We start from the raw sequence: 15,080 nt of genomic DNA, 5'->3' as shown, positions 1-15,080 counted from the left end.
AGCTTTGTGAGGTGAGATATTGTGTCACATCAATAAACCCTGAAGCACAGAATGGTCTCTGCATCTGACAACACCACTATGATGTCTAAATCTGAATACAGACCACGACTAGTCTATAATGGAGAGCCTTAAAGTAGGACCACACCTATCGATATAGTGGACATTTATACCAGTAATATAATTTACATTGATATGAGATGAGTCAGATGTGCAGGTTTGCCTATGTACTTTAAACTAGAGCTAACTACTTTGAATGTTTATACAGTTGATAAAAAAATATTCTTGTGTTTATTGACACTGGTTATTTTCATTTATATGTGTTAAATAAAAGCAAAAAATAAAGTAAATGTAAAATAAATGCGTCAGCTATTATATATAATTAATATCATGAATACATGTAGACACCGCAGGTGGGCAGTGTATGAGAACCTTAAGTAGCCTATCACTGCCAGAAAATTAAATCAAACAAATCTTTTAAGTTAATGTAGCCTACTTTTGGATTTCCAGTCTCTGCGTAAATTTGGTAAATTGCCAACAGGTGGCGCTGTAATGACTTCAACTGGCCCGAGACTCCTTGGATGTGGATAAAGCTTTCACAAAGGTCAAGCAGTCGGTGTGTTTGTTTGTTTTGTTTTTTTGCTCGCGCGTGCTGGTGATAGCGCGAGAGAATGGATGGAGCGCAAGTGCGCGATCTCGTACGCTCGAGTGTGTTTAACGTAGCGAAAGAGAGATGGCAGAAAGAAAGAAAGAAAGAAAGTAGGGGACTACAGTGCAGGATGGTGTTTAGATGTTGAGTGTAAAAAGATACGGAAATAATTTCACAGTAGATTGTCATGGAACTGCAGTTTATTAAGCTTATTTTGATTTTTTGGCGAGGCCTACTTTTTTAAACAGTGAGAGTCACGGACGGGTCATTTTTCTTCCCTGGGAAAATAAATACTATAATAATAATCATTTTATTTGTAGAACACCTTTCAAAACAAGGTTACAGTGTGCCTACCAAAAAAAAAAAAGTCAAATAAATATTTATCATATCTCTACTCCCGTCATATTAAATATGGACTGTTGGTGTACAGAGGGGGACAGTGGGGACAGACCAGGGGACACATCACTTCAGTTTTCACTCCCCACACAGACATTCAACCAAACTGGTCCACCGAGGCTCTTCGTGGACCCGTGACGGACCGACGAGAGCGCAGTAAACATGCACACGGGCATCACCGCCGAGGAGTAAAGGGACATTTTCACCGCCTGTGTGGAGCTGCTGCCATATCATCAAAGTTTCTCGGCCAGTACTTGCAGCAGCCCGGAGCTCCGGCTGGGAGAGAGAAATCACTGCCCCCAGAGCCAAGAAGACACCGGAGAGAGGCTGGATTTAAAACCCGCCCTCCGGAGGGATCTCGTTTCCCCCCCCCCCAAAAAAAACCCTCCCATTTTTTCTCTCTCTCTCTCTCTTTCTTTCTCACTCACTCACTCACTCTTCTCTCTCTCTCTTTCCCTCTGTCCCTCTCTCGTCCCTCTCTCTTCCTTCACCTTTATCCCTCGCTTTTCGCCGTTTCCCCCACCACAATCATGGATCTCACGGCGAGATGTTTGCTCCTTCTGTCCTGTCTCGGCGTGATATTGGCGATCGATTTGGAGGCGATTGATCCAGGCTACTATGTGGAGCCCACTGCCACATCAGAGGTGATCGACTATAAGGATCCCTGTAAAGCTGGTGAGATTTCCCCCCTCTTTTTGTAGTAGCCTACACTGTGCCTTATTTATGTGGAGGTAAAAACATGCCACGACTCTGTTTGTGGAGCTTGCTCCGATCAGCCACAGGAACGCTTTTTAGAGAGATGACAGTAGTAGATGTAGTTTTTAAAAGGCTTGAGGGAACATAATGTGCATTTGTTTCGTACTGAGTGACATAGTTTCTGCAGTTTAAAGTATTTAAAGCACACACTCGCCCAGTATAAGCCAGATCAGAGAGTGGCTGCAAGAACTGTGGGCATGAAAATGAAAAGAGATGATTCTGAATCCATTTACAGACACATAAAAAAGTTTGGGCTTGTGAGCTTGTTGAAAAGTTACAGCCTTCTGTTTGCGGTAAATTCACTTTTAATTCTCTAAAACGTGATCATAGTTCCTGCCGGCTGTCTCCACTGTAACTGTTATTAAAGAAAAGGTCTGAGCTGCAGGGAAAACAAAGGATTTCTACACCTTGATTTTTAAGACTTCTGCTCCCTTTCTGGTTGCTTTATGTCACTGCACAAATAGTCTTTTTTTTTTCCACCGGCTGTTCACAGGCCACTAAAACAAAGTGGAGGAGGGGAGAGGGAAGAAGAGTACAGTGAAGCTTGGAGAGTGGAGAAATTATGCACACATTATTCAATTGCCTGTTGTTTTATGGCTCAAAGTAAAAATGTGTCTGCTTCTTTCTGCTGTGGAGGGACCTGCATATTTTCCCAGTTTTTGGCCAAAGCATATCAGACTTGTCATTGTAATCTTTTTTTTTTTTCTGTACTGTGAACTCACTGTCTTGCCAAATCCCTTTGGGGGAGTTTGAACAGATTGTGTTTTCCATCTGGTGAAAGTATTCAGGTTACAGATACAGAGAGTTGGCTTGAGTCAAAATGACCTCCACAGTCCTGGAAGTACGGTCTGATTTGGCATTTGACAAATTCTGATGTGGCAGCCGATTATAAAGCACAGCTCAGCTCTTTAGCTCTCAGCTGCCCGACTATCTGTTTTCTTCACCATTCACCTGAGAAGTGAGTAGAGAAGTGTCAAGGGAGATGTAAATATGGTTCTTTAGGAGTGTAGTGGGTTTTACATAAACATGACAGAGGTCAGGCGGCAGATGAACCACGTCCCAGTACAAGTCAGAGAAGATGTTGCTTCCTGTTTTTGCTTCACTGTTTACATTGAGTCATTCAAGTGGTCATACTAGATTGTTCAACATCACTTGCGTGAATTTACGGGACACTGACGTGGTGTTGGGATGACTCCTTAGACTGAGAGGTAAACTGATGAAGGGTCGATGATGTTGTGTTTATATAAGTCTTGTGCTGTTTTCAAGAAATTGTTGATATTAGCGGAAATGTCTCAGCAGGGACATTCCCACTCTAATCCCACGTCATAATTAGTGCGTCGTTTGTCTTGTGAGGATGCAGAATCCAGTTCTGAGCGTCTTTTGAGTAGAGAATAGTTCTGTTTATGGTTTCCTCTGGGCACGTCTGCAGACAGGTGGTTGGGAGACGGTCACAAGTACAAACTCCCACTCTCTTAACCCTCCCAGTCTCCAGCTCTTCCAACACCCACCTGCTTTTCTCCTTCCTACTAAGCAGCAAAATGTCCAAGATCTCTCCATTCTCCCTTTAACTCCTCACTCCTCCTCACTCAGTTGATACACCAGAGACTACATTTTCCACTATAGTCAACTCCATGCTAGCGTCAGTAGACCCAGGTAAAGAGTTGATGTTTCGTGGGGCATTGATTTTCTCCATTTGATCGCTTTCTGTGGCCTTGAGATCAGCATTTTAGTGTCACGTCGCTTCCGCTCAGGAAAATGCTTACGGCCGTGTGGAGTTTCTAATGCAATAGAGGAGCTCTGTGAGGAGTGCATTTCAGGTTTGTCCTCTGTAGAGCTGTCCTTGCTTAACACTGTTTAGCAGGGTTTTTTTTTTCATTGATAAGGGGATGCATGTGTGAAATTGTTTTTCTGATGGTCTCTTGAAAGTGAATGTAATGACTCCCATTGAGGTGCTTGAGGATAACAAGATAACTGGAGAATATTGTTTTCATACTCAGCTAATTTGTGATGGGTAATCAGTTGGCTAATTGTCCAAGTGGTGACCGTTTCATTTCATTTCCTCAGTACTCTGCTTTTAAAATGCACTCAGGGAGTTCTTCATTTCCTACCACAACTCATGTCTGCTACTCCTCCCTAGTTTAACCACAAGAAGACACATCCTTCAAAAAATATTCACATTTACAGGGGATTAAATAACTCATCGCTATACCAGACATGAAAGAAATGTGCATTGATTGGACTGAGCAGTGCAATAACACTGAAGCAATGCCATCTATTTAGGAAGTTAACCAGTGGAAAATTCCTTAGTTTGCAGAACTCTAAACTTGGCAGCATCCCAGGAAGTCATTTAAGACTGTAACAACCCACTGAGATTAGATCCACTCGTTTTCAAAATGAAAAATGGATGAGAACCAGTCACGCTCATTGTCTTCTCTGCTTGAATTATAATCACGGGGGAAGTCACCGGTTTGATGTGTTCGTATACATTAATTCATGAAGTGGGCATCTTTATCTGCTACAGACTCCTGTGACAGCATTGTCTGTCAGGCGGATGAGCACGTTCAGGTTTAAAATACATGAATCTGCATTGGAGCCCCTGTGCTGCCATGACCTCTGCTGCAGACAGGGCAACCCGAACACACCCTTCATGTCTTGTCCCCTCTTCTGCAAGTGGTTTTCTCATCTCCCTGGGCCCCCCAGCTCTCTCCTCTGACTGGCTCAAGCACTTCTCGCAGACTGTAGGTCATTCACCTCGTGCCAAGGGGAAAGCACGGCTGCAAGGTGGAGCACAGGCCAGTCACTCTGTGCCACACCAGCCCAGGTGAGGTGAGTGCAGGCCATTCATGAGGGGGCTTGGTGGGTTATCCTGAGTCTGCTCGCTGCCTCTGAAGAATTTGTTGCTGTCGAAAGAGACTTCTGTGAATCCTCTTGCATCTCTGTCGGACCTTGACTTTGATTTGGTCATGTAAAATTCAACAGCTGGATTATTTTTGATAACAGTAATTTAGAAAAGCTTCCGTTACCTACTACATTATAATTACTCATTAAACAGTCATGTCCAGTCAAGTTGACCCAAACCAGGTTCTTTGTAAATTCCCCCCTCTTACCAAATTTTAAATTTTGGGTTTATTTGTGTCTTTGTGGTTTGTTCACAGCAGCTCAAAACAAATGATTGTTACACAGCTTCATCCCTCAGTCCCCGCTCTGGCAACGTGATGGACGGGCCTGTTGAATTTCATGATTGGGCCTTCAAGCAACACTTAAACAGATGCTTTTCTTTTATCATGGAATCCAGGCTGCATAGCTGAACCCACATTGTTGTTTTTTTAATTACAGGACCCCTGCCATTTCTCTCTCTGCGGGGTTCGGGTGATTAGAGAGCTGATCTATTGGCCTGATCTATGTGCATTAGTTTGAACAATAAGTTTGTTGTCAGAGCTAAGTAATAACTAATCTTGCATTACATTAATACCAAGTCTGAGTTCGCAGCCTAAATGACAGCAAATGCATTGGGAGAGAGCTCATTTGAATGACTCAAAGGATGGCCAATTAGCCTGCAATACCGAGCGTCTTAACAGTCACTTGTTGGTGATTAACTGATGGTTTTTCTAAATAATGAATCAGTGCAGTGCTCATCTGGAGGAGCCATTTCTCTGCTCCCTCCACCTGTAGTGAATACGTACGGTGTGTTCTTCAGCGGCAGATAGCTATTATTTATGGAAAGTGTGGAGGGTTGAATCTCTTCCAGATTTAGTTCATCCACAAACCCATTTAAACTTTGCTTTGGACATCTGTTCTGAGAAAACCTGCTGTTTCCTCACGCCAGACTCTGTGAGTATGTGTTACTCTGCTGTCTGACCCAAAAATATAAAGTCTGGATGCCCAAAATAAGTTTTGTCAAAGGTGAAAATCCCTGCAATGTGGCAAAAAAATTATTCAGCTATGTGAGGAGCTCAAACATTGCGTGTGCGTGCTGTTGACATTAAAAAAGACAAATTGCGAGTGAGCTGATGAGTCATTAGAGGTGGTTAGACTGGCAGTAGGGTATATCAGTAATCGGTGGCAGGGATGAGCTGGGAAATCCAATCTGCTAATGGGCTTGATGGAGTGTGAAATGCTAAAGGGGCGTCAGTCTCTTGCTGTGTGCCCTTTGCAGATGAAACTGCTCTCATCTTGTCAATAAGATTGAAACTGTAATGTGGTGACAGTAACTTGGCCTTGATCAGTCATGGCTGCTGAGACATCAGGCTCTTATTGGAAAATAATTACTCAAATTTCAGGTTGTAGCTGGAGACTTTGCCAGACCTTGTTTCTAATTATACCTTAGTTACCTTTTTGCAAATGAGCAGATAAGCTGTTTTTTTCCCCCCTCTCTCTTGCCTTGGGCTCAAATTGCAGTCTTAGGAAATGTCAAGGTAAGCATTTGCTGAAGAAACAGCTGGTGTTGTTTTTACAGAGGAGAAAGGTACAATATTTACATGACAAGAGGCCCGAATAATACAATTCCTCATTCCTTTGGTAGGATTATGCATTTTTGTCTTCTAAGAAACTGTTTGTTTCAATATTCGTGTTGCACTGGCTTTGCTCCTTCTCTACTTTTTTCAATGCTGTTTCAAGCACACAGTGTCTGGACAGACAATGGCTGCAGCCAGCATTTGGCAGAGAGGGCTGGTACAGAGCGAAACTTGAAAAGTGATGCTTACACTGTCATCAGATAGTAATCACCTTAACGCAATACACTATTGGCCTCCATTGGAATTCAAATGCAGCGTTTGTTACCAAACACAGGCTGTGAAAGGCGGTGCCAGTTTATTGTGATGCAATCCAGGCTTACATATTGGCCAGGCTTTCTCATCCCACATCATTAGGTCTTGTATGGGTAAAGACTGTTAAAATGTCTGTAAGCAGAGTGAGGAGTACACCGGCCTAACAGTAGAGTTGTCCTGCTAAATATAGGCTGCTGTTAAGAGTCCGTATAGGCTTAGTATTGATGTTTGTGCATGTTTCAGTGGCAGATGTCGTGGTCTGGTATCCGCGGAAGGAGATTTATGGGAATAGTCGTGGAGTATTTGACACTGCAGAGGTCGAGACTAGGGCATTACACAAATCAATGGGATTAATTTGATTGAGATCTCATGTGTAATCTGACTGGATACACTGATTGATGGGGGGACAGTCTGAGATGAGAAGGATTATGTTGGTTTAGATTAACTAAAAAAAAAAATTCAATGGTGGGGAGAGATTGGACGTTATTAGTGAGATTTTTTCTATCCAGCATTTTATTCAGCCTCTCTCCTGTATATTTCAGATTACTCATATTGGTGTGTGGAATATTCTCACATCAAATTTCATTTAAACTCAGTTCTATCCTTTTGCTTTGTTGTTGTTTTTTGGGATAAAACGGGACACGTGAGTGAGAACAACTAAACCCTAACCCTGCTACGATTACCTAACTATTCTAGATATTAATATTATCACTGCAGTTGTTTTCATTTAGGTAATGAATAATGTTTGGAAAGAGATGCAGCACTGTACTCTATGGTGATCACTTGCCATCTGCCACATTCAGTGGGCTTTAATCTACAGCACAACACACCCGTGTCTCTGTGTTTGGGCTAATATCATTACAGCACTTGGTATCTAGATGAGTTTATCACCTTTCTCCATAACCTTTCCTCAATCCCAGGCCAGAGTTGTGTACAAAAGATTCCTAAAACCATGTGTCTGTGGATAATTAAAGCCAGGAGACAAGGGGATTAATTCACAATCCCTGCGAGTCTTTCCATAAACCTGCAACAGCGTCTCCAGGACAACTACTGCGCCCGGGGGAAATGAGTCCTAATGCTGCCGGGCTGTGCATTTGCTCACTTCAATCTCCACTGCTGTCTGAGAACAATGACACTGCGGATTAACCGGCCTGTCTCCAGCACAGTGGTGGATGATTGGGACTCAGCCATGGGTAGAGAGAGCAGCCCACTGTGAACAACAGGGGGAAGGGGGGTGGTAGAGGGGGGGGGATCTGCACCTCGTTATTCAGTCACGGCCTGCACATAACACTGCTAATATGCTGCAAATTGACACTACATGTGTAAAGAATCGTCCTCCAATTATTGTTTGCGAAGACAGTTTTGAGAATTGTTTGAATATGTTTTGATGTGACAGAAACTTGTAATTGATTGTTTAAGCACTCTTTGTTTGTTTTTCCAGTGCTCCCACCAGTTCTGGGAATAAAAAGAAGAAGAAAAAGAGACGATAAAAGAGAAAAATGTTTTTCTAGTCAGCCCATTCGTTCTATACGACATCTGGTAGCTTCCCCATATCAATGGTGTTTTTGGCAGTGACTGTAAGTTTGACTGCTGATTGTGAATAGTCTGTTTTGTGTCCCGTGGATTTCGTGGGAGTGAATTAGTGTTTTTTTGTGGGCACAAATTAGAGGATCCCTTTGACCTCTGGAATTCAAACCTGTCCTCTGTGCATGCCTGGTCTTGCCAGCAGTGATCTACATCTTTCCTTATTGCTGTCATTAGCCTCTAAACCCAAACACACAGTCATTCTGCTGTGTATCCTCAACGACCTGCAGGGTGGAAGACTGGCCTGCATCCACTAAATCCAACTCCAGATTGTTTCAATAATACTCCTCTGGTGAATGAGGACATGAGCCAAGTGTTTTTTATCTGTGTTTCTCTTGTCTCAGTCCTCTGCTGAACTTTTAATACAAGTGCAGGAGATAAAAGACTTATGTATGTTTTTGTTGTGAGCTAAAAGGAACAAAGCTATGTATGCGCTGTCCCAAAACCAACTACGGAGAATTATTTTTCTTGGTTAGTTTACAGTAAGGGAGGGTAGCATAGTATCAGGGTGACACGTTGAAGATTTACAGATTCAAACTGCCGACAAACACAACCACTGTAAGTCACTCCCATTAATTCTATACTTTAGGGGTTCTCCCAGCTTTTTATGCTTCAGAGTTGGTCTCCCCTTCACCGCACTAACCTCTGAACACACATCCAGAGGGCTGTCATTTTCTCCCTGCTCCACAGCTGTCTTCCCTATTCAGAGTTGCGGTGTGGGCAGAGGGGATATGCCTTCTTCCTCTCTTCCCTTCCTGTCTTTTTGTCATCTTCTGTTGAGACACGGGTCCCTGCACCACCGCGTTGCTCTCTCTCCCACCTCTGCTTCTTCCAAACCCCCTCATCACCCCCAGCACCCCCCCCCCCCCCCACCCCCACCCCCCAAACTCCTGCACACAAGCCGGGCAATAAATTCTGGAAACGTGCTGGTGTTAAAAGCCTGTAAAACTGAGAGCTCTGTCTCTGCGGAGAGGACTCCCATCTTATCCTCCGCAAAAATGGGGCATTTAGTAAGGAATCCCATAAAGCACATTCCTCATAAAGTGGGACTGTTTGGTTATTTTTCCTTCTCCTTGGCCTCATTAAAGAACTATTACGCGTTCAAGGTGCCCCATATTACTCCATTGAGCCAGTGTCAGTGTCTCACTGTATCATATCTGATAGCTCTCATTAACCATCCAAGGGCGCCGCAGCACAGTGTGAGTTTTGCTGTTTTGCAACATCTGGACCAAATGTGGCTCAATGAATCAAATCCAACAGTCAGGTTTCTGAGTTCATAATCCCTCCTCACTGAATGAACCATACGCAATATGTTGCTTACATTAACATCCTGTAGTTTAGAGTAGAGACAAAGTGACCTTCCTGTTATCCAAACAGATATACTGCTGTTTCACAACTGTATTTCTATTTCACTGCAAGGAAAAGGTAAACAGAAGAGAGTCCAGAAAGGAATGAAGTATTCATTTGTGTTTTGTGTGTGTGTGTGTGTGTGTGTGTGTATGTGTGTTTTTGAGACACACACTCTTCCTGAAGTTCTTTGACTGGGCCTCCATGCATCCGACTCAGTCTGAGCTGCAGGAAAAGCTCGAGGCTACGGGGAGGTGCAGACTGATGCTCCATATAGTGGAATTGCCTTACATCTCGTCTGACATGTGCCATCTCTCTTTGTCTCTTTCAGTTGCCTTTCTGGGAGACATCGCTCTGGATGAGGAGGATCTGCGGTCGTTTAAAGTAGACAGAATAATAGATCTGGCTCAGAGAACTGTCCACATTGTCAATCACACAGATGCAGGTAATGACAACAGAAACCAACACTACAAATGTTATAATTTCAGGAAAAAATTAATCATTTAGAGAAATTAGAAAAAAAAAATTTGGATCACATAGTCATAGTCACATTACAGAGTATCTGAAATCAACAATTCCCATGTTTTGCTTCTCATTTGGGAAAAATTACATTCAAGAACATTTTACTCTCTGTGCTCCTCAATCTGAGTAGCTGCAGCAGCAGCACCTGTCGTACATCAGCGCTGTGTTGTTCATGACCCCTCTTTAAATGTTTATGTATACAACCACAATCATGTTATCACAGCACATCGCTACACCTGTATCACCATGTTCCCCAGTAATTGCTGGGCTTTGTCAGGATGAACGTTGTTCTTAAAATGAAGAGCAGTATTTAAGCGGCAGCTGTGAGTCAGCAGGGACCGATAGGCTTTGCAATCCCATAAACTATAGGTGAGCATGACCCAACAAGTACCCGCATGTTGCTGTCTGCGCTTGAGTGGAATCAGTAGCTGTTTTCCACTTGAGTTAATGAGCATGTTGTGGAAAAGAAATGTTCTACTGCAGGATTAAAAAACGTTTCAAATGCTCTTAAAATATCCACCAGGCAGGATTGATTGTCAGACTAAATAGTGACCTCTGAGGCAGAGAGTGAAGCTGAGACTGGAATTTGAACACTCATCTCTGAATATCCATTTCTCCACTTGAGCAGATTAGTCACAACACGTGTCATTGTTGCACAGCTAAAGGCTCTTTTTCAAATGGAAAAAAACACTATCGATATAGTGGTACTACATAAGATCTCATCTTTAAAAACTCATCAACCATGGGAGCAGCATTTATTTTCAGTAGGGATTTTCTCTCATGTTTCCTCCTACAACTGTGGCTCCTTATTATTTGAGATAAACCTTAACACATTTTTGTTTTTGCTGTACTATAATTAATGTCTGAAGCACACAGACCAGTTAAATGTCTAAATTATTTTACTATAAATCAACCAAGTGCAGTAAAATAATCATTTTTTGGTGTTTGCCCTCCGCTTTTTCATTAGTTATCAATATTGTGTTGATTATTAAATGGGTTGTCCACATTTCAAATCACAATTTTCATTAAGTTGCTAAAGAATTCAATTTGTGGATCCAAAAGATTTCTCAATGTTTCTCAACAATCGGTTTCCTCATCTCTCTGACTGTAAACTCGTATGCTTACATACAGTGTAAGTGGAGGGACATTTGGTTAAATATATAACACGATCCAAATAACAAATGATTATTAAACCTTTAAGCCTAAAAAACCTTCCCTATTCAACTACAAATGAAGATGGTAGATTTAATCATATTGTAATTAACACATCTTCCACAAGTTTTGTCTCCCCAGCACTCCTTATCAGTTAACTGAGCAGATTTGGCTGTTATCAGACTTTTCCTCTACACATGCACAAGTGTACGTGCTAATTGATCTCACCAGGCTGCGAAGATTTACTCCTGCAGCCTGAAATTCAACAGAACACATTGTTCCAGTAAACTAACTAAAAAAACTTGCTACAAACTGTAAATTGAATTTACTGAGTAGAGATGAGGGTTTGTAGTCGTACAGCTGTTATTGTGGAGCAACAAACAATGCGCAGGATGTTGTGAAACCAGATGTACTTTTGCTTATACAATGATACTTGTAGTGTAAAGATCAATTTTATTGTGACACTAGCTGTACACTATAAGTGTAGACACCGGAGCTTTGAACTATTCAGACTCGATGAAACAGTCTTTTTTAAATAAATCCTAAATCAAAAATACGCAGCAGCGTACCATGGGGATTCTTCAAAATTTCATTTAAGTCAAAATCTTTCATCCAAAAATGAGAAATGAGTGAAATCAGCTGTTGGCAGCCATGTCTGTAAAGAAAACCTTAAGTTTTCCAGCCCTCTAACAGTATATCAAAGTTTTCTCTCTCTCAATTTGGCCAAATGAAAAAAAATAGAGGGAGAAGCAATATAAAGGATTAACAGTGTGTTGTCTTTTAATATAAAAAATGTAATCGTATGAGTTTGTCAAAATCATGATGTGATCTACCTCACCATCACGTTCATACACTGCAGAAATGTAAAGGTCTTTCTCAGCATTACTCAGTCTGACTCATGACTGCCAAAGCTTTCTCCCCTGCTGCTTGACTGATCCTTCCTCATAAGGAAAAGATTCACTTCAGCTTTTTAACAAAGGACATATTTTTGTATTATGTTGTAACATAGCATATGTAATCAAATACAGCACTTCACTAGGTCGCCATATTCCCTTTGTGAAAGGGGATTTTGCTGCAGAAAACAAATGGAATCACTTTATTTCCAGATGCAACACAATCCATAATTGCATTGTCTAGATTTAAAATCTAAATGTTTATTAAATATTTTAGCTTTGATAGATGATTCTTTTATGTAATTGTTCTCCTAATGATGACAATGCAGAGTAATACTTTCACTGGACTCCTATTGTTCACTTTTTCAAATGTTTCCATTAAAATGGGTTCGTGTGTAAGAGTTGCTGATACCAGATGCAGTTTGCATAAGTTTTAAGTCACACTTGATCTGCAACATAATGAAGCACAGCAGAGTGACTGTGCTATATGTGGTTCACATATGAAGGAGTCTCATTATAATCACCAGAGTTAGGCGGAAGCTTAGTCTCCATGGTTACTCTGCATCTGTGTCTGTTTGATTGACATTAATGAAATTAATTTGAAGGAAGAAAGAATACCGCTTCAATAAAACCCATTTGTATGAAAAAGGAAGAACAATGCCGTTTGAACAAATCAGTCTTTGAGGAAGTAAATGTAATTTCCTAAATGAGAAAATGATTATTAGAGTTTCTGAATGGCACCGAACCTTGAATAATGTCCTCATTTGTCATTTGAGTGAGTATCCAGGGGTACGGCATATTTGCGCTTTATGTTAAATATGGAGAGACATCTGTTCTGTCAGACCCAGAAATGTAATACATTATTCATGCTGTTGTTTTTGTTGTCTTGATTTGAAATGCCCAGGATCAACCAATCAGAGTAGCCAAAATAGGCAAGGCTCACATCGCAGGAAAAGGGCTGCCACCTCCAGACCCGAGCGCGTTTGGCCTGAAGGTGTTATCCCTTATGTCATCAGTGGAAACTTTAGTGGTAAGTATCAATGATTTGATATATTTGATATATATGTGATTTAATGTAGCATATGTCGTGAAAAGTTTCAATTTATATCCTTTCAGCTCTAGCTTAGTATCAAACATTATTCCTGGATGTGGTTAAACTTGTAAGAATACAACATGATTGTGTCTGACTACTGTTTAAGTGAGATATTTAGTAAGGAAATAAAATGCTGAGGCATCATCTTTGACTAATTTCTAATTTCACATAAGTTTCTAAGTCACATAATCTAAAAATGTATCATGGGACTTGTTCCACTGCAGTTTTCATCTGATAAGATGAAGGTGTCATGAATATCATTATTTAAAAATGTGTATGTGAAGATGGTTAACCAGGTGAAATAGATTTTTTCATCTTCTGCTCGTCTTTATTTGCGGTAGCGCTCTATCCAACTGAAACATCTTCGAGCTGTCGCCAGCTGTCTGCTTTTCTATTCATCTCCCTTTTTTTCTTCAAAGTGCTGTGTGTTTGAGTGTGTTTTTGTCAGCTCCACTGATCTTACCCTCTCTGTCATCCCATTCAGGCAGCCAGCGGGCTATATTCCGCCAAGCCATGCGGCACTGGGAGAAGCACACCTGTGTGACCTTTATTGAGAGGACACAGGAGGAGAGCTACATTGTCTTCACCTACCGTCCATGTGGGTGAGTCAGTGGGGTTTTTAGCTCCCACGTGAAGGAACTAAACAATGGCCACTCTCTGATGAGCCCTCGTTATCTACAGCTAATTATTTTGCGCCTTAGTAGTTTTCCTTGCCTCCGTCTCAGCACCCTTCCACCATTGTTCATCCTCTCTGTTCTCACAGCCTCTGTGTGAGTTGTTATTTCAGCCCCCTACCAGTCCTGTAAGAGACGGCCATTCAGTGGCCAGGAATGCTTCCTGTGCCTCATCACCACACTGCATCACTTTATTTGAGCTCTTGTGTCGTACATGGTGTACAGAACTGCACCCAAGGGAGAGACTTTCTCAGCCTCTCCATAACTCTGTTTACTGCACTCCACTGAAGTTATGCTCTGTGTCCACTCAGCACTTCTCCTTAAACACAGGGGAAGTGCTGGTTGTGGCTCTTGTTGTTGCTAAGCGACTATTGACAACCTGTTTGAACGTGCATGGCTTTTTTATTTGATGATTAAATATTTTTAAATTAAATCACTCGCTGCTTTTGGGAACGCAAACCACTCCAACCTATTAATTTAGGATTTTGAGAAAAGGAGGTCAGAGATGTTTGGGGAGGTATTAGAGTGAATCCCAGGAGGCGCACAAACCTAAAATGTTCCCCGTTTCCATGTTTTAACCTCACACAGACTCAGACCACAAGCTGGAAACATTATGTCATTACACACAATGTACCTCTCCCACTGATATGATCGTTCAACACAAACAACTTAACAGAAAGAGGAAGCGACTCATGAAACACAACTTTTTCCAGCCAACTGTTGATAGCCATTTTTAGCCCGGGTAACTGGCCTCTGGAGCAACAGGGATGACATTATCCACACAGGCGGCAGCGGTTAGCAGTGGGAACGCTTGACTCTGCTGCATATTCAGCAGGCCCCCATCTGTCCTGTGCAAAGTTCAAGGCGTGTCTCAGGAGAGCCTGGCCGGGCCGGCAGTAATTAGAGAGTGGCTGTCTGGTCCACAGGGCTGTGATGTGTGTGCCCGTCCTCAGACTCCCACACTGAACCTTTCATGTCACGCTGAGACGGAGCGCTGCAGTCAGCCAGCTTCCACCGTCACTCTCAGCATTTGCATTGGCAGATGGATGAATGAATGTCACTGCTGTAGGTGTGGATGGCCGGTCGCCCTGTGCAAATGTCCGGTGAAACAGACCAGACCTTGTGGAGATAATGTCACAAGCTCCGTTCTATACATCCAGAGCACGTTGCCCAATGGGAGCTGGTCGATTTTATAGAGCCACAGACACATTCCTTCTACTTCTCCCCTCGGAAACATGACTTCTGTTGGCC

The 15,080-nt window shown here is 42.1% G+C and overlaps 1 protein-coding gene across 1 annotated transcript in view; it reads left to right on the top strand.

The window, feature by feature from the left end:
• The first annotated feature begins 1,442 nt into the window (after positions 1-1,442).
• bmp1a (bone morphogenetic protein 1a) overlaps positions 1,443-15,080 on the top strand; it is a 30,279-nt gene continuing 16,641 nt past the window's right edge. Inside the window, exons 1-4 of the mRNA XM_083978934.1 lie at positions 1,443-1,717; positions 9,827-9,940; positions 12,967-13,092; positions 13,640-13,757. Coding sequence (XP_083835060.1) covers positions 1,573-1,717; positions 9,827-9,940; positions 12,967-13,092; positions 13,640-13,757 — 503 coding nt within the window. The 5' untranslated portion in view covers positions 1,443-1,572. The remainder of the gene's footprint in view (positions 1,718-9,826; positions 9,941-12,966; positions 13,093-13,639; positions 13,758-15,080) is intronic.

Source organism: Trachurus trachurus, assembly GCF_905171665.1.
Source record: "Trachurus trachurus genome assembly, chromosome: 9".
Classification (NCBI taxonomy): domain Eukaryota; kingdom Metazoa; phylum Chordata; class Actinopteri; order Carangiformes; family Carangidae; genus Trachurus; species Trachurus trachurus.
This window is presented reverse-complemented; position numbering and strand designations above follow the sequence as displayed.